This window comes from Pavona decussata, unplaced genomic scaffold (assembly GCF_977016875.1).
Source record: "Pavona decussata unplaced genomic scaffold, jaPavDecu1.1 SCAFFOLD_6, whole genome shotgun sequence".
Taxonomy (NCBI): domain Eukaryota; kingdom Metazoa; phylum Cnidaria; class Anthozoa; order Scleractinia; family Agariciidae; genus Pavona; species Pavona decussata.
Genome location: NW_028145430.1, coordinates 5,022,247 through 5,041,528, shown reverse-complemented (window position 1 = coordinate 5,041,528; position 19,282 = coordinate 5,022,247). Strand labels below are relative to the sequence as shown.

The following is a 19,282-nucleotide window of genomic DNA, read 5'->3' as shown; positions in this document are numbered from 1 at the left end:
TTTTTACTTCAAAGGCACTTTAACATCATTCAGTGAATTGCTGGAATCGATTCGATTTCAATTTTCTTCAGTTTTCGGCGTGACAGTGAAAACCGGCAACACTATGAGCAAAGCCAGCGCGCAGGGTGCACTGGGAACTTCAGGGCGGAAGTGTAAACAATGACGTCAGGTTTCCATCCGAGGAAGAGCTGGGAATGACCAATGTTCAACGCACCCGAGTGTAGCCTGGCCTGAGTTAACTACAAAAAGTCTGTTGCAACTTCGCAACTGCAAAGAGTATACGTTGTATGTTACTGTTTAAAAGGGATTTTATATGGTAAATGTGGGCGAGTGTCCATTATTTTGAATGGGTGCATTTTTAGAGAAGCCAAAGACTGAAAAAAATACAAAATCTGCGTCGGGAAATGGACTTCGCTATGGTGTGGCGTCCATGCAAGGCTGGCGTATCGAAATGGAAGATGCACACACGGATATCACTGCGTTGAACCAGGAGCTTCAAGAATGGTCATTTTTTGGCATTTTCGATGGCCATGCAGGTTCTAATGCGAGCCTCTTCTGTGCAGAGAATCTCTTGGGATGCGTTTTATCGAATGGTGATTTTAAAGCAGCCTTAAAGAACGGACCATCTTCGCCCGATTTGGAGCAGCTTCAAAACGGAATCAAGATGGGCTTTTTTGAGCTGGACAACAAAATGCGAGAACGCCCAGCTTGGTCAAACGGAGACGACAAAAGTGGCACGACAGCCGTTACAACCATGATTACTCCAAAGCAATTTATCTTTGCAAACTGTGGGGACTCAAGGGCTATTTTGTGTAGTGATAGCAAAGTGACTTTCCACACTGTGGATCACAAACCTTCCAATCCGGACGAGAAAACTCGCATCGAAAAGGCTGGGGGTAGTGTTATGATTCAAAGAGTTAACGGTTCTTTGGCAGTGTCTAGGGCTTTGGGAGATTTTGAGTACAAGATGGATTTTTCTATAGATGCTGCTGAACAACTGGTTTCGCCTGAACCGGAGATTTCTGTGATTTCAAGAGATGATGATGTTGACGAATTTATTGTGATCGGCTGCGATGGTATCTGGGATGTGATGACCAACGAAGAAGTGGGAGACTACATTCGGTCGAGAATGCTTCTTTCTGGCGATTTAGAACTGATTTGCAGTGAGCTTCTTGATACCTGTCTAGCTAAGGTGGGATGGTTGTTTTTTGTGTACTTTTGTTATTTTTCCTTTGAAATGAGGCAACCACATAGTTCATAAGAAATGGTGGTTATCTCGTACCCAGATCTTCTCACTGCTCTACACAGAGCATCTGGTAAAATCTGTTTTATATCACAGAGTCAAGAATGTGACTCCTTGTACAACTCTGCATGTTCAACAGTAATTTACATTGATAAAGCCTTGCTCACTTGATGGAGAATATAAACCTTGATGACCGACACGATTTTTCAACCTCGCTAGTAGCTGTAATGTTTAATATTCACAAGAGAAAAAAACTCATCAAGTTGAAGTTTGCTTCATGAAGAGTCTGGGAATTGCAAAAAGCCGCTACGAGAATGTTGTTGTCAAATTTAGGCTGTTAATAGTTCCCCTGAGTGTGCATTCACAAGTTCGTTTTATGTGACAGGATTGGTGAGCAGATTTTATGACAAAATTTTGAGCAGAGAGACAACAATATCAACATGTATATCTCACTTATAACAATGGGATCACTCAGTAAACTTGGGTTACTTGACACCCAGAAATGGTCAATTCCAACAAAATTTACAACAGCAGATTTTTATCCACTAGAAAGTGGTTTAAACAGATATACCCAAATGTAATAATCCTGTAAACAACAGGCAGGTAACCAAAAACAAATTAAACCTTAGTCTAGTACCCAGATCTTCTCACTCCTTGGGAGAGAACATCTGGTGAAATCCGTTTTCAAGTGTCAGGAATGTGTCACAAAGTACAACTGCACATGCTTAACAGTTGTAGCAGAAAGACTGCTCATGAATTGCCCAAAAGTGATTTACAAGATGAGTTTGGTGGTATAAATGTCAGTTATATTTCACCTACTGTATTTAAAAAAACCAACAAAAATGATTTCAAGTTTCTGGGAAAGAAAAAGAGCCACCACTAAAGTTTTGTTGTCAACTGTGGTAAAACTGTGCAGTATGAATTACGCATACAAGTTAGTTGTGTGCATAAGATTTTCAAGCAAACAGAGATATAACACTATTAAAAAATGTATGTTTATAAGTACTTGTTGCAGTTTAATATACAGGAAACCACTTTCACAGAAGAACAGAAGTGTTAATTAGATAAATTTTTTGCAAGTCGTGCCTCTAGCACGTGCAACTTGCATTGGGTGATTTTCATTGACCAATCAGATAAGAGAACGTGATCGATTTTACCAGATGTTTTCTCTGAAGACAATCATCTGGGTACGAGATTAATAAAACCTTTGAAAAAGACATTCAAGTAGGGATTGGCAAGCCTCAAGGACATCAATGGAAGAGCAAAAATGACTGAAACAGTTCATACCAACATGGGTTTGTTTTTTATTTTTCAAGGGAGGTTGATGAAAACTTGAGCATTCTTTGTGAAGTGACACTGAATCACAGGTTTTATAACCCTGAGAAGGTTTAGAATGATGCAAAACAGAAGAAAGGAGGAAAGAGAGAGAGGAGATGGAAGAAAAAAATATACTTTGCAACCTTTTGTCTTCGTATTGGCAACTGTAGAAAAGAAGAATGTTGGAGTGGGCTTGTGTTCAAAAAGCTGTGTATATATTATATTATCTTATATATGTTTTTGTTTTGTGTTTGATCTTTTGTTGTTTTTTTCTTTGTTTTGCAGGGGAGTCGGGATAACATGAGTGTGATCTTAATTACCTTTAAGGGAGCACCTAAAGTTTCCGACGAAGCCATTCTTAAGGTACCCAATACTTTAAAAGACATGCTTTGGTACACTTTGTGAAAGATTTACAAATTTAAAAGATTTGTAAATCTTGCACAAGCTATTAACTTTGTGTTTTTCTACTCATTATATATTTTCTGTTCCGTTCCTTTATTATCGCCATGCCGTAATTACGGCTATATCTTCATTTTTCTTGTCAGGTTTTTATTACTAGTTATATGCTCTATATTTGTTGTCACATTGTAATTAGCTATATTGTATTTATATCACACCTACTAGTCGGTTCTGTTTGGAAGTAGGATGAAGTTCCACCCAAAACATGTTTACTGTAAAAAAATTGCAACCTTCATAAAAATTATTTCATGCCTGCTGGCGCTACAAAAATAAGTCATTTTCTCCTAAAAGAGCATTATGACCTCCTATTACTGTATTTTTTTATTTTTTATTTATTTTTATTTTTTCACGTTTTAAGAAAATATTGCTTGCAATGATTTACAGGCAACTCTCTCTTAATGACCACTCTGGTAAGCAACCACTTCCCCTAAGCAACCACTTTGTAAATAACTGTTTTGTTTCTCAGTCAAATACTGTTTCAAAAACTCTTTTGTAGGCAACCACTGTTCAAATTTATTAAGTGGCCATGACCACTTTCGAGGCTAGAAATTTGAGGAATTCTTTTGTTTTGACAGATTTTTTACACAACTGAAAGAATTTGGCTAGGTCATGATCACATGGTATACAAAGACCCTGCTCATCAGCATTTACAGGGCTTCTGATAGGGTGCGAAAAAAAGGGAAATTATGCAGGAAATAATCTGATTTTTTTCTAAGCTACAGTTATTTAACCTTGTTCTACCAGGTTTCAGAGGAGAAAAATCACTCGGAAACACCTGGAAATGTTCTCTTTTTGTTTCGTTGATTAGCAGTCCACCTTTCACTGACCTTTGCGTATTGAAAGGAATAGTTGGAGTGAAGTTTAGTTGTTTTGTGCGTTAAGCAAAGATTTTTAGGCATAATCCGAAATATCATTCCATTCGCTAGTTCAATTTACGAGTTCACTCACAGACAGGGCTTCTGATAGGGTGCAAAAAAAATTTGAAAATAATGCGGCACTTGTAAGTCTCATTATGCGGCAAGAAAGGTCTATCATGCTGCAAATTATGCGATTTCATTTTAGCTAATTTAACCTTGTTTTATTAGGTCTAAGAGGAGCACAATCCATTTTTTGCTGTTCAAGAAGCATTTAGAGCATGGAGAAATGAAGAAACAGCTGAAATAAATCATTTGTTGCCTCATTTCAAATTATTGAAAATCAGATATTGCTAATTTGGTCAAGTCAGTGTTTGTTGCTTCCCACCCGTATTTTTTGTCTGGGTTCCGCTTGTGTGACTCAGCTTCAAGGTCACAAACTTTCGAAGATGATCAACCACTTTGTTGCACGAAGAGCAAAACAACAGACCATTGTCAACATGAAACGTTCCTTCGGAGTACTTTCTTGCCCTGTCTTTCACTGAAATGTTTACAGGAAGGTGCGATCTTTTTTCTCCTGCAAAGAAGCGCTCGGCGTTTTAACAACAAACTTATCCATAATGAGGATGTTTGTTTCAATTAAAACAAAATAACCACATATTGCAAGCGGCTATCAAGCAGTTTTCATGCCAATACCTACATCGCAAGTTTGAAGGGATCAAATGACATCTTAAAAATATATCAAATTATTTAGACAATGATTGTAATTGGTGAACATGTATTTACATAAAAGGATTGTTTATTCCGTGCCAATGATCACCAGCACCAGGTCCCCAACATGTAAAATGAAGCATACGAACGCCTGTTTGTTCGCTTGTTCTACAAACGAGCGCCTCCAGGTGATTTTTGACGCCTTTTGAAAGAAAAAACTCCTAGAGATAACGTTTAAATTATCGGAGAACTTAACATTAAGCGAGATTTTTGCTCTTTTTTTCTTAAATTGTGCGATTTTGTACAAATTCTGCGATTTCTCATGAGTTATGCGATTTGTTGCGATTTTAGGTCAATTATGCGAAATCGCAATATCGCATAATATCAGAAGCCCTACACAGAGTGCTTTGATTATTTCCCTTCTGAGTGAGAGAGCTTCCATGAAATTTATCACACCTTAACCCAACAGTTCGCTTATTGTTGCTCAAAGAACTTGAAAACAAAGCTAACAATAGCCTATTCAAACACAATCGCATCCTGCCCTTCACTGTGGCTTGAGTCAACCGGAGGAAACCCAGGCTAAACCAGGGTTTTCGCTGCGGTTAGACGGAATTTTTGCTGAGGTGAAACTGCAGATCAAAACCATGATTTGACTGGGGCAAATGATCCAATAGTTTTGAGCAGTACTGTACACCAGAGTTTGTGGATGGATGTATGATTCTTCATTAAGCCATCCACCCCATCCCCTGGTAGTTTCTTTTGAAGGTTGTAAGATTTATAATCTAATACGGTACCACAGTTTTGAAACACTCTAGAGGTACTGACTAATGAAGGAAAATGACAGGATTTGGCATTGTTATGCTTGAACAATCCTACAGTTAGAATAAATTATGTTTTATTTATGAGATATTGTTAAACAAGTTGTTGCATTTAAAGTTTCAGTTAGAATGTTTATTTAAATTTTGTGCATTGTAATTGTATGATACTGTGTTTTCTTTTTTAACTTGTGTTATAGGAAGCAGAGCTTGACGCTGACTTGGAGAAAAGAATAGCTGGTATTTGCAATATTACTAATTTTAGTAATATATATGATTAGAAAGTGAAATCAGGGGTACCATAACATGGGAACAAACTTGTGGGCTAGTACTCAGATGTTGACACAAATTCAGTCACAGTTGAAGATTGACAGTAGCCAACTAGCCATAGACTGGTAAAATGTCAGTTTTTGCAAATGTCAGTTTTGGACTTTGACTAGCCACTTTGGCTAGTATAAATTGTAATTAGGGAATATTGTTATTGAAATTGGAGCTTAAGCGGGATCTGCTTTTTGAACAAAATCATAGCCAGTGAAAATTTTGCGGTTATAGTGGTGTTACATTTCTGGAATCATCTTACTTTGACTTGAGACATGCGTTCTCAACCTCATTAATAATTCATCAAGAGAAAACAAGGAAAATCACTGCTGTAACCGTGGTTTGGATATGTGTTCTTAATTACCATAAAATTTTGGCATCTTTAGCCTTGAATTTCTCCAAGAATTATTGATAATTTGAGAAACCATATCAAACACTCAAAAGTGTGTTTCATCAGATATCCGAACACCTTGAAGTCGTTTAAAAAAACTCGGCTGCGCCTCGTTTTTTCAACCTACTTCTCAGTGTTTGGATATCTGATGAAACACTCTTTCTTGTGTTTGATATATTACCTGAACAATTTCAGAAAAATTGGTGGAGCAGAAGTGTGGAGGTCAGAATAAGATCTTCTCAATTCATCCCTGCAATATTCTCTTGAAATTTTGTATACCTGAAACTATTTTGACAGAACAACTTACAAACCCCAAATTTTGGATAAAATCTTTCTCAGTGCTAGCTAAATCTGAGTTCAGAATTATTTCTCAAGTGTGCAAACCAAACATTCTAAAATGCTCAAAAACGTCTGGGAGGTTTTTCAAAAATAATTGTAGCAGCTTTGTTTCAGACTCCTTCCACATGAATTTTAATTCAAAATTCTGGATTTTAATTGTGTGAGAAACTTCTGACAAAAAGTTATTGTGTATATGTTTTCTTTTATTTACATTTCTTTGGATTTTCACTAGAAATATGTTTTCCATAAAGCTACAGTGCAACAAGGCAAGCATTTTTGTTGTTGAAAATACAAGTGCTAAACCATTTTGTATTAGTAGTACAACTACGACAACCTCTGAAAAATAAGAACCTATTAAGAACCTAATCAGCCTGAACTGTGAAGAACTACTTTAAAGTATATAAGAACTTGTTCAGCCTGACCTTAAAAATTCTAGGTTCTTATACGCGGGTTTTTACTGTAGCATATGAAAAATTAAAGCATGTTTTGATTTCACTACAACGACAAACTGGTGTGAGTTGTACCTAATTCAAATCAGCTAAACCAAATTGATTCACACACCACACCACTGGTTAAGCATTTTCATACCACTTGGTTTAGTCTTACTAGCTGATCTCAAGGTTAACCTCCTTTGTTGACTTGCCATGTTATTGTGAACTGAAATTTGTCACCTGTTGATGGACGTCAACCCTTCTTCTAAGAAAATTTGGGTCTAACTCTGGTGGTTTTCTTACTTAAAGTCATTCAGGAATGAATGTCCACTTGTTACTTGCGCTTGCAGTTAACATGTTCCAATAGGCAAGCAATTTGAAGCAGAAATTGTAATATGGTGACTAAATAGTTCATGTTCATGGTTCATTATTTTATTTTACACTATTTACACAACATTAACATAGAAAGAAAAGACTAGTATTACAACAGATGATTACAAGATAAAAATAAATACAGTACAAATTATAAAATTATAAAACTTAATTACTAGGCTTTGTAAGGTTCCACAAGCTATCTTATTCTTGCATACTTGTTTGTAATTATAAACTTGATTGAATGTTGTACACATTTGTTTGTTTTTTCGCTCTAGCTGTGCTTCAAGATAGCAGAGACCCTGGAGTTGTTGACTTGTATTACACCATGCATTGCTTGTCAAGTGAGGACATCAAAGGCTTGCCACCAGGTGGAGGACTGGCAGCTAAGTAAGAAAAAGAAATTCATCCCTTACACACAACTCAACAAAGCCAAGTTTAAAATGGGCTGGTTCACTTGAGATTGTAAATTTAAAATATCATCTATCTTGTAATCCCAAGTAAACAGGTTACAAGAACACTGACAGAGTTCTAAGAAACCTTAATGGATGTCAGACAAATTACTGTACTGTATAGCAATGTTTTGTGTTATGTTACCTATTTACCTTAATTTACCAGCCAGAGACATGACTGAATAACACATCATTCTCATGTATTTACTAGGTTTATAATATACCAGCTCATCTATTCTGTTGCGCATATACCACTCATTGACATTCTAATCCTAGCAGTGGGCAGATGTTTGTCACATGAACCTAGTGACTAGTTCCCATGAGTCTCTAAGTGGTATCTAGAGCATCCAAACTAGTAAAAAAATGTGATTGACTAGCACCCCATCCTGGGGCCAGTGTGTACCGATTACATGCTAAGAATATGGGTCACTGGAAGGATCATGAAGGCCTTAGAGAAAGTAGACAAAAATTAACTTATACTGTAAACTGCCACTTATAAGCCCTCCCAGTTACAGGCCCATCTACCTGTCAACCAAAAAATTCATCTGATTATCGGCACCCCCCTCCCCCAGATATAAGCCCCCCTATAGTTAGTTTAATTTTGCTCCAAATATTGACGTTTTAAAGCTTAATTTAAAACCAGTAAATGAAAAACGTATTTCAATCAACACTGCTATAGCTCGTTTGAAAAGGGTTTTTTTTATTCCAGTTATACGCCCCTCCATTTATAACCCCATCTAAGACCCCTTACGAATTTTTATAAGCCAAGGGCTTATAAGCAGCAGCTTATGGTATTCGTTTTAGTTATTTGATATTAATCATAACTTGTGCTTTCATTTCTGAAAACATTCCAAGGGTGTATTGTCATTAAAATAATATATTTGTTTTAATCTTAACAGACAAGTCTTTATTCACAAAACTTTGGAGAAATTGATGGCTAAACAAGCAGAAGAGGTGAGTAAACTGTCCAATCATCATGCTCAACCTTACCAATTCCATGAGAACTCTTTCCTTATACATTTACATGAAGGACCAACGTTGAATGTCAGGTGTTTGTTGTTTTCCTTTTTAGCAGATCCCTGGTAAGGACCAGCCCTCTTCTAAGTGGTCATCAGATTCCTGATATTTTTTGTTTCCTTCCTGTTTTTATTAGACAGCGTATCAGAATTGAGTTTGACTTTTCATTACACAGCTAAAACTTATGCTAAAAGAAAATACAAGTGGCCCGTACTTGTCTTAAATATATTTCAATAAAATGTAGTTTAAAAACACCTAATGTTAATTTCTTGTGAACCTCTATTAACTGCCCTGCATTGATGGCTACTTGTTAAAGAATCCCTTTATTTTATCTGTGTAGTTGGGAAAATTGCTTCTGTTGGCATTTAAGTCAAAGAAATTAGTATTGATGATTCCCTTATGTAATACGTTACCGGGAATGATGTCATTGTACGTAAATTTATTCAACAAAAACTTAATGAGGTGCCACAGCATTTCATTTATGGGTAAACACGGTAACCTAAAGGATTAACTTCTCTTAGTAACACCACCTCAATATTAGAAGCACTTTGTTTGGGCCCAACCACAAGCTCGTGTGCAGTGTAGTTATTCCTTTATCTAGAAACTCTCTCTGACCCGACCACTCCATGATCAAGGTTCCAATTTTTGTTTGATAGTCAGATTAAAACAGCAATGGATTCCTAGTGGCAAGTCAAGTATAACGTGATGAGGCTGCTGTCACTGCTGCGCTACAGTATTTGGAATAGTGTTAAATTGTAGTTTCAGGACCAGTTTTAATATTAATGTGTGCTTATATAAGCTGTTGTCTTGGACTTTATACATTTGATTGATATTCATGTAAACCATTAATGCATCCAGCAGAAAAATTAAATTAGAAAAGGAAAACAAGATAAATTATGGTAGCTTTGGTCGAATTATGGCTGAGTGAAAACTGCCTATTTTGGTAGTATTACGTTGTATTGGCCGCTTTAGTGAGGCACACGTCTTAGCTATTAATCTTTGGTTAATTTGTTTCCTATTAGGATTTCTTCACTCTGTAGTGATTGTTGATTCATAGTGATCTTAACCTTGGGCCTTTGTAGTCTTAATTAAAACATCTCCCTCAGTAGGCAAACCACACATTCCCCTAAAATAAGTGTATATGAAAAAAAAAGGAAAGAAAAAGAAAAGAAACTTCAGTGGTCTTCGCTGGATGAATTTGGCCTAAAATCCACATAGATCACTATTTTATTAGCAAACGTCAGTATTGGTTAAAGCTGTTTTAGACAAGGAAATGTCCATATGAAAATGCAAAAGCTTAAAATTAATTCTTGCATGTTTTTTTAAGAAGGCTCGAAAGGGTTTCTAGCCTCGTGCGCGCGCGTAACCCACCCACGCCATAACTAAGGTGTACGCGTCAGCTGAATGAATGAAAATGTCTCTCAATAGTCGCGCTCGTACAACACCGGAAGTAGAAATGCCGCCTAAAATCGCGCCAACCGGGAATAAAACCTCCAGGAAACATTTGTTTTTATCTCGAAATTTTGCGCGGTGACCTACTTTGACTTTTTGCATGTATGCCACGTTCATTATCCCACTTGTAATAGCAATTTTTTGGACAAATTTATCTAGTAGAAATTTTTGTAGGTGTGTTGCCGTGGTAACCACAGTGACATCAGAACTTCCTTCCCAATGACATCACACTTCCTGTGTGACTGAGTTACACAGAATTTTATAGTTTGTCTACATGATCAGATACAATATTTTGTAATCTTTCATCATTTCACAAACACTACAACAATGAAAAACCCTTACGAGCCTCCTTAAAACTAATTATAAATTTACTACTAAGAAAAGAACGGTTTATCAGATGAACAAGAAGACTGTGTAGTCATTAGGATAGATACGACCTAGTAGCTGTAAGCCCTACGGCTGCTTGTCACACAATAGAGACAGTAGTATTTGCTTGCCTGTTTCAGTCACACAGTACAATGGTTCTCAGATGATTGTGTTTGTGACTATTACAAAACGTGAAAAAGACTTTTTCACAGAGACTACATTGGACAATAGTTAACACACAGCCTTGGAAATGAATGCAGCTTTAAATTCGTCTCTTGCAGTGCGACGCGCCTTACCGTGGCCACCCAACAACTTTTTTTACAAGTTAGCCAATCAGGATACGCGAATTTGATTAACGGTCACGCCTCCTTGCAAAAGTCTAACAGGCAAGTGACGCAACAACGAATTATTGAAAACATATCGTTTTGTATTTTATGAACTAGGAGGGAGATATCCTGATTGGCTAACTTGTAAAAAAAAAAAGTTTGTTGGGTGGCCACGATAAGGCGCGTCGCACTGTAAACGTTGTATTTTCTTAATCTTTTCCTTTCAAAGTTTTTACGATAGCATAAATCCTCTTGAATTCTAGTGCGAGAATTAACACCAACAAATTTTTGCCAGTAAGTGAAAATGATCCCCCGACGTACTAATTCTTACTGTTATAGTGTGTAAGCTAGGTCAAGTCGGAAAGCCGAATGTTTTTTTGCTCTTCAGATAAAGAAGGGGATATATAACCATAAATATACATTTATACTCTTTATGTAAATATCTTACACACTTATATCATCATTGGGGGCATGTTCACAAGAACCTGAAGAAACATGACTATAGTGTTTTCGTGATCGATGGTTTGTTCAGCTCTTGTATAAAGTAGTGTGATAAGGAGTGTAATATCAGCCAATCATAAGCCTGATCTTGAAAGTTGGCAGTTATTTTGTTTTATCTGTGGACAAAAAAATATTAAGACAACAAAGGAATTATTCCCCGCTGAGCTACACATTTAGTGACGATGGTCCAACGAAAAAAAGGCTGTAAATGTGCGCGTTGTTCATTGATATGAACGACAAACTATCAACCGAGACGAGGAAATCCTACAACAAGTAAAGATAAAAAAAAAAGTGCACGTGAAGTGAAATTTTACTTCTCCTTCTATTTATTCCATTTTTGGTTGTTTCGTTCATTTTATCGGAATAAAATTTTAGTGGCTGGAAAGTCTACTAAGGAAATGAAATTTGTGGCAATTCGCGCGCGACCCGAGAGGTGTTTGTGGTATCATCATTTATTGCTGACACCCTCGGGACCGCGAGTTAGTGTCCTTAATAGAGGGAATTTATTTCAGTCCAACGTCTGTACTCTGTTTTTGCCGGGGATTTAGTTGCGCAAGGCGAGAGTTGACTGTACTTTGGCAGTATTCTACGTCTTAACTGTCCCGGACAAGTTAAAAATGTCTTGATCCGTTTCTTCCTATGAGACGATGCTTTAAGAGCACGTTGGATAGACTTCGTGTAAAAACACCGCCAAAATTGAGACGCTAAGACAGCGATGACATCTTTGTGGCTTTGCCCTTATACGTTTCATTCCTTTTAATTCGCTGCAGTCCCACAGTCGTCAAAACAGTGTTCAATGCAGATCACGTGTTCTCCGTTAAGTGTAGTAAGAAAAAAGATAAACGTTTTGGGCATTCCTCACGAAACAAAATTAACCTGAAGAGAAGAACTTGGAAATTTACCATTGTATGGGACTCCAGGGCTCGAAGTACAAGGTGCAAGTACTCGAGCCGCGCTCCTCCCGGTTTTTGGTTCGCCTGACGCTCATGGGCTACTCCAAAGCGGCGGGAATCGATCTCCCTCTTACCTATTAGATTCATAAGTCACACAAAGTCACACTGGCTGCCAACTGTAATCCAAGTTTTGACATAACATGCCGCCCGGGCTGCATTGTCCCCATTTATGACCAAAATTTCGTACTTCCAAGTCTTCTCCATCTCTATTTATGGCTTGAATTGAAAAATGACGCACTGTTAAAGTATTTCAAGCCTGAATATAATTTTAACTAGCAAGCCGCCTCAGGGCCAATCAATTTCTTTTTAAAGTTCGAAATTTGATTGCACCATATGATAAAAGAAGTAAACTGAGTGGTTGGAAGGACAAAGAATAATTTCAGTGGCTCCTTAGCGTGCATAATAATACTAGTGATAATTTTGCTCTAAAAAATAGTTCAAAGTTCAGGCATTGCGGTGGTTAAAGCATCAGCCCATTTTGCTTATTTGTGATACATAACCCATAGTAAGTGCTGCGTTCAAGTTATTTGCGCACCCTCAACGGTAAACACCCTTCTTGAGGCCTGAAAACACGAGACCGGTACGACTTCAAGTTGAGCTCCATACTAAAGCTTGCTACTGTTCACATGAAACCTGTCGGGAAACACTATCCCTCTAGTTTTGTCTCTTGTTATTAGACTGCCCTTTTCTTCATGGGAAAGGTACGCTAGAAATCGGTTATTTGTAATGAAACAGACAACAGAATTAGAATTCATGATATTTAACATTAGCCTGTCTGGAGAGAGAGACTGGGGAGCAATGGAGGAGTAAGACGCGTCCTTGAGCCGTCCGCCACTTTTTCTTTTTTTTCGTGGGTGGTTAATGGAAAATTTATTGAAAAAGATCCTAGAAAAGAAAAGAAGCGAGCGCTCCTCTTCAGGTGAGTCGAGCACTTCACCAGATGCAAAAAAAGCAAAGAGCGGAGACCTTAACTTCCCTGAAGAAGTCGAAGAACACGAGGCCGTCGACGAAATCTTCACAGCTTTGAATATGGCTGAAGGCCTTCACAAAACACTGGAAGAGATAAATCGAAAGTTGGAAAAGCTAGATGCTATCCAAATAACAGTGAACGATGTCCAAGCGTCCCTGCAGAAATTGGAAGGAAGAATACAGAAGTTGGAATGCTCTCAAACAACTGCCAACCGCGACATTGAGAACCTGACAGAAAGTTTCAAAGCGGCCGAAAAGCAACAACAAAAGTCGGCAGCGAGCCTAGATGATCTTCGGGAGCAAACTAGCCATGCTTTAACCGATTTGCAAGAGGCAAATGATGATCTACAAGCCAAGCTTAAAGAGATAGAAGACAAAAATCTCTATTTAGAAGCATACTCGAGACGGGAAAACATATTTGAAAATGTTCTACAAGCCACAGACAAAGAAGACACTGAATCAGTTCTTCGCACCTTCCTCGAAATGGAACTAGGCTACAAAGATGCAAATACCGTTGAAATTCAGAGAGTTCATCGCTTAGGAAAGAAGAGGGACGAACAGAAACCCATACCAATTATTGCGAGGTTCCTTCGATATAAGGATTGTGAAGAAATATTATCTATGGGCTCTCGTCTGCGTGGAAGCACCTTTAAGATGTGTCAAGATTTACCCTACGAAATAGTTGCAAGAAGAAGAAAGCAAATGAACACATTTAAAGAAGCTAGAAAAAACAACATCCCAGCATCATTTAGTAGAGCACAACCTGATAAGCTCTTTATAAAAGGTAAATTTTGGCCAGTTGGTAAGCCTCTCGAGATACCAAAATAGGTGAGATTATTTTTCTTCATAATTTTGCTCATTAGTTAACCACGGCCGTGGTATTTTTTCATGAGACCGCTTTTGCCACCCACTTATATGCCAGATAATTTTTTTGGCGATCGGAAAGGTACTCGTAGTTATCCTTGACCCTTTTGCACGATTCTAGGCTTAAGTCCTAGCTCCCCTTACATGTCCCTTGCTGGAGAGGTTTCTTATCTATTTGCGTGTATTTGTTTTTGTGAATGTCTTGTTTTGTTTCCATGTTTTTGTAGCTTAATTGTTTGTTTTGGTAGAAAACGTCCAGTACTAATTATAATTCTTATCATGCTGTCCAGTGATTGTGGAGCTTTGTCACCAGGTCATACTGGTATTTGTCTACAAAGCTTCCCAGGAGATGACTATAGCATCACTAAATGTCAGGGGATTAAGAGACAACACAAAACGTAGAGAGATGTTTAACTGGCTCTGCACAAAACATTTTTCAATGTATATGCTACAAGAAGTCCATTGCACTGAAAACACTAATCATGTATGGTCTGCAGAATGGGGCTATCAAGCTATTTTTAGCAACTACAAGAGCAATAAAGCAGGGGTATGCATACTTTTCAATAACAACTTTGATTTTCAAATTGAAAAGATTTTCATTGATCCCCAAGGACGCTTCATTATTTGCGACATTAAAACCAATGAAAAGTTTTTAACCTTGGCTAATATATACGCTCCTAATGAAGACAATCCAGCCTTCTTCCTTGACTTCTTTGATCACCTTACCGACTTTAAAGGCGATGACATTATCATAGGAGGAGATTACAATCTTGTACTCGATCTGGATAAGGACAAGAGAGGCGGCCTTGCCAAAACTCACCAAAATAGTGTTAAAATCGTTCACGAATTTTCTGAGAAATTAGATTTGGTTGACGTCTGGAGGATTTTACATCCTGATACTAGTAGTTTCACTTGGAGACAGCGTCGTCCAAGAATACAATGTAGACTCGATTTCTTTTTAGTAAGCCAAAGCACGGTTAATATTACGAGTTCCACAGATATCATCCCAGGCTATAAAACGGACCATTCGATGATTACGTTACGCTTATCACTTCATTCAAATCCACGCGGACCGGGTTTCTGGAAATTAAATACATCTTTTTTAACTGAATTGGACTATGTAAACCAAATCAAAGCAACGATTCAGGAAACGTATGACGAGTACAAAAACGATGAATCAGTCAACCCCTCCCTCCTTTGGGAAATGATAAAGCTAAAAGTGCGCGAAAAATCGCTCCGCTACTCTAAGAATAAAACGAATCAGGCTAAACAACGCGAAATGTATGTGGAACAAACAATTGCCAGATTACAAGAGGAACTCGACAACAGACGGAACTACTGGAGTCGCACCCTCTTCACACCTGGAGGAGCAATTGAACGATAGTAGACTTGAGCTTGAGAAAATTATTGAATTTCGCACTAAAGGCGCAATTTTGAGATCTAAAACTAGATGGTACAATGAAGGTGAGAAAAACACCAATTTTTTTTTTAAATCTGGAAAAACGACAGTTTAAGCAAGGGACAATTAGTCAAATTAAAATAAATGACTGTGAGTTTGTTACCTCGGATAAAAAAATATTAACAGAATGCGTATCATTCTACAAAAACCTCTATTCAACCAAAAGCATGACATACGACCAAAACAATGCAACCTTTTTTCCTGAGCGTGAAGATGAAAGCGCTATCCACGAACAAGCTGAGCTAACTATGTGCGAAGGAGCGCTTACCGAAAAAGAATACCTAGAGGCACTCAAAGGTATGGGAACAGAAAAGACCCCTGGGACTGACGGTTTTCCAGCTGAATTTTACAAAGTATTTTGGAATGATGTATGTGCCATCCTTACTAGAGCACTGAACTATGCTTATGAAACTGGACAACTCTCAGTAACTCAGAGAAGAGGAATCATCAAACTAATTCCTAAGAAAGACGCAGAACCATTCTTTATCAAAAACTGGAGGCCTCTAACCCTCCTGAACTGCGACTACAAAATAGCGGCAAAGGCAAGTGCTAATCGATTGAAACCTTTTCTTCCTAATCTCATCAATTATGACCAGAGGGTTTTATAAAAGGTAGATTTATTGGAGAAAACATTCGCCTTATTGATAGTGTCATTTGCTATGCCAAAGAGAAAAATATTCCAGGACTACTCTTGTTTTTGGATTTTGAAAAAGCTTTTGATACGATAGAATGGTCCTTCATAAGAAAAACTTTTCAATACTTTGGTTTTGGCAGCAACATCCTAAAGTGGCTTAATCTTTTTTATTGCCGCCCAGAAAGCTGTGTTTTGAACAACGGTTGGGCGAGTGATTTTTTTGAAATTCAAAGAGGTGTAAGGCAAGGCTGTCCTCTCTCACCTTACTTGTTTGTTTTGTCAGTTGAAGTGCTAGCCAAGGCAATTCGGGAAAACAAAAATATTAAAGGCATCTTCGTGAACGGTAAAGAAATTAAATTAAGTCAGTATGCAGACGATACAACACTCATACTTGATGGTACAAAGGAATCTTTAAGAGCTTCTCTTAAAACACTGGATGAGTTTTATGAAGTGTCTGGTTTAAAACTTAATGATAAAAAAACAGAAGCCCTTTGGATTGGAGTAAATAGCGGGAACGATGGAATATCAATTTCTGAAAGAAATTTTAAATGGCCTAAATACAAAGTTAAGGCTTTAGGCGTCTGGTTTTCAATTGACCCAGAAGCAACAACAACCTTAAATTACAACGAAAAACTGGATAAGGTTCGAAACGTTTTAAGCTGCTGGAAATACCGCAGACTTACCCTAATTGGAAAAATTACAGTCGTAAAGAGCCTAGTAGCTTCTCAACTCGTATATGTGCTTTCTCCTTTACATACAAATGTGAAAGCTATCAAAGAAGTAAATAAGCTATTCTACTCATTCCTCTGGAATGGAAAAGGCGATAAAATTAAGCGAGATATAATTATTAATGATTACCCAAATGGGGGTCTCAAAATGATAGATATACAGGTTTTTAGCAAGTCCCTAAAAGTGACATGGATTAAAAAATATCTAGACGAAGGAAATCAGGGGAAATGGAAATATTTTTTTGATCTTGAGCTGGAGAGGCATGGAGGTTCAATAGTACTCACTAGTAACCTAAACAAGAAAGACACCATAGAGAATCTCAAGATTAAAAACTGCTCTATAAAAGAGACTCTGCTAATCTGGGCAGAAGTCAATTTTGATGAACACATAATGTCAGAGAAACAATTTCTTGAACAAATTTTATGGCACAACTCGCTAGTAAGAATCGATAACTACCCTATCTTCTATCGAGAATGGTTTGACAGGGGCGTCACGAAAGTGAAACATTTGAAAGATGCCTCCAACAATTTTTTGTCATTAGCTGAAATGCGGCGCAAATACAACCTTAATATTTGCCCTCTAAAATACTATGGCCTTTTGTCAACTCTGAAATCTCTTCGGAATACATATAAAAACAACTATACCAACAATTGTGATTATGAAAGCTTCGTGGCCAAATTAACAAAGTGCCAAAGTGCAAGCAGACTGGTTTACACTAAACTAATTTCCACAAAATGCACGCACCCATCTCATAATCAACAGAAATAGCTAAAAGACTGCCAACTGGATGATGTTGATTCAATTAACTGGCGAGATACCTATCAACTAGCCTCTAAATACACTAAAAGTACGAGAATTCTTGAATTCCAGTTCAAATTTTTACATAGACGAATAGCAACAAATGATTCGCTAACAAAAATTGGAGTAAGGGACAACCCAAACTGCTCCTTTTGTAATGGGCAGCGGAGGCCACTGCACGGACGCTAATTGTAACGACGGTGCCTACTTTTGTTACTGCGCGCACGTTCTGCGCATCTCGAGATACTCGGATTTGGTGCCTGCTAATGCAGGGGATATTTTTGCGCAGTTTAAAACTTTGCGGAGAAAGCAGAACTTAGCAGGTGCTTTAGGTATCCAAAAAGAAAATTGCGGGTAACCATGCATTTTTTGGAGATAATAGAGCTCCAATTTCGAAAAATACGGCATACATTTCTTTGTATTTTCCTGCTTTTTAGAATAATTGTTGCTTAATTATCCCCAGCAAATGCCCCACTCCCCTCAATTTTCTTTCTGCCTTCCAGTGGTCCATACTAAGTTCTGCTTTTCCCGCATAGTCATAAACTGTGCTAGAATACTTTTGTTTTGAGGCACCGTCCATTACATATGATGGCATTAAAGATTTTATGCTGGTCTGAGTCATGCCGCGAGGAGTTAAAACCGTATGTGTATGTGGGCAAGAGAGTGTTGGGTTTGGTGCGAGTGTTTTTGTGGGTTTTTCTGTGAAGCAAAACTAACAGGACTCGCGTGACTGAAAATGTTGGAACCAGAGGAAATCAATAGCAACACGTGCGAGGCAGGGTATAGGACTACGGTGACTGTAAACACAACTTAGAACGATTTTGAGCGACAAAATAACCTAAATAGACCTGATTAGAAAATTAAACTGAAGCCGGTAAAGCTTGGGAAAACAGAGAAACGATAATCAGACAATGTAATTCTTGCCCTCATTCCGTGTGTCCCAACGAGTTTGGGATAAAGAAAAAGTCAGTCTTAAGCCTCTCACAGGGACAAATGTTCAAAGTAATATCGTCTACTCATGAGGCTGCTACTACAATTCTGATGCACGATGTTTAACAAGTTCTCATAGAGGCCACGAATTTCCCCGAGGAGCTGATGACCCAGAACCTCCTGTTGGAGAAATAGTTTTGGTCCTGCTTTTTGAAATAGGTTTTCCTTCCATCTCGCCCGTAGCACACATAGAAATGTTCCATAAACTGTTCAGGACCTACGGGAGAGTGCAGTGCCTCCGTGAAAACATCTACGCCGTGAAAATGCGCCTGCGAAACATAATGTTCGCGATATGGCGTGAATAGAGGAGCATCCCAGGTGAGTGTGACGCTACACAGAACCAGGACCGCCAATAGACACGGTAAGTAACCCCAGCCCCAGGCTTCCACCAGCATCCGTTCAGTTTTGCTGCAAGAGAACAAAGAATAAAAAATTGTGTTTGAAAAACACACAGCTCAGCGTGCCTTTGATGCGAAGGTTTGTTGACAATAACCTTTTTAAAAAGAAGTAATCAAGAAATTT

At 37.9% G+C, this 19,282-nt stretch overlaps 3 protein-coding genes, 1 long non-coding RNA gene and 1 pseudogene across 10 annotated transcripts in view; 3 read left to right on the top strand and 2 right to left on the bottom strand.

Annotated features, from left to right (window-relative positions):
• Window positions 1–218: 218 nt before the first annotated feature.
• LOC146489336 (protein phosphatase 1A-like) lies at window positions 219–11,379 on the top strand. 4 transcript variants are annotated; one of them, XR_014864386.1, is made up of 7 exons: window positions 221–1,192; window positions 2,846–2,923; window positions 5,600–5,639; window positions 7,529–7,640; window positions 8,602–8,656; window positions 9,380–10,355; window positions 10,427–11,379. XR_014864386.1 is itself a non-coding variant. In XM_085108120.1 (6 exons), the coding sequence occupies exons 1-6, from the start codon at window positions 347–349 to the stop codon at window positions 8,823–8,825; spliced, it is 1,182 nt and encodes a 393-aa protein (XP_084964246.1). In that variant the 5' UTR covers window positions 219–346; the 3' UTR covers window positions 8,826–8,973. The 4 variants fall into 4 exon arrangements, 3 of the variants coding, with proteins under 3 accessions (XP_084964246.1, XP_084964254.1, XP_084964267.1); XM_085108120.1 differs by lacking the exons at window positions 9,380–10,355; window positions 10,427–11,379 and adding an exon at window positions 8,775–8,973 and having other exon boundaries at window positions 219–1,192; XM_085108128.1 differs by having other exon boundaries at window positions 9,380–11,379.
• LOC146489335 (uncharacterized) lies at window positions 10,337–13,094 on the bottom strand. Its single transcript, XR_014864399.1, has 2 exons — window positions 11,038–13,094; window positions 10,337–10,797 (listed from the first exon to the last, which is right to left on the bottom strand). It is a non-coding gene; the product is annotated as an uncharacterized LOC146489335 (long non-coding RNA).
• Window positions 13,095–13,101: 7 nt separating this feature from the next.
• LOC146489334 (uncharacterized) lies at window positions 13,102–15,473 on the top strand. Its single transcript, XM_085108146.1, has 2 exons — window positions 13,102–14,114; window positions 14,441–15,473. The coding sequence occupies exon 1, from the start codon at window positions 13,179–13,181 to the stop codon at window positions 14,112–14,114; it is 936 nt and encodes a 311-aa protein (XP_084964272.1). The 5' UTR covers window positions 13,102–13,178; the 3' UTR covers window positions 14,441–15,473.
• Window positions 15,474–16,233: 760 nt separating this feature from the next.
• LOC146489333 (uncharacterized) lies at window positions 16,234–19,121 on the top strand (annotated as a pseudogene).
• Window positions 17,292–19,282, bottom strand: part of LOC146489331 (zinc transporter 6-like) — a 48,246-nt gene continuing 46,255 nt past the window's right edge. For all 4 annotated transcript variants that reach the window (XM_085107846.1, XM_085107821.1, XM_085107837.1 and 1 more), the window contains one exon: window positions 17,292–19,168. The gene's annotated coding sequence lies outside the window, so the exon portion shown is untranslated. The remainder of the gene's footprint in view (window positions 19,169–19,282) is intronic.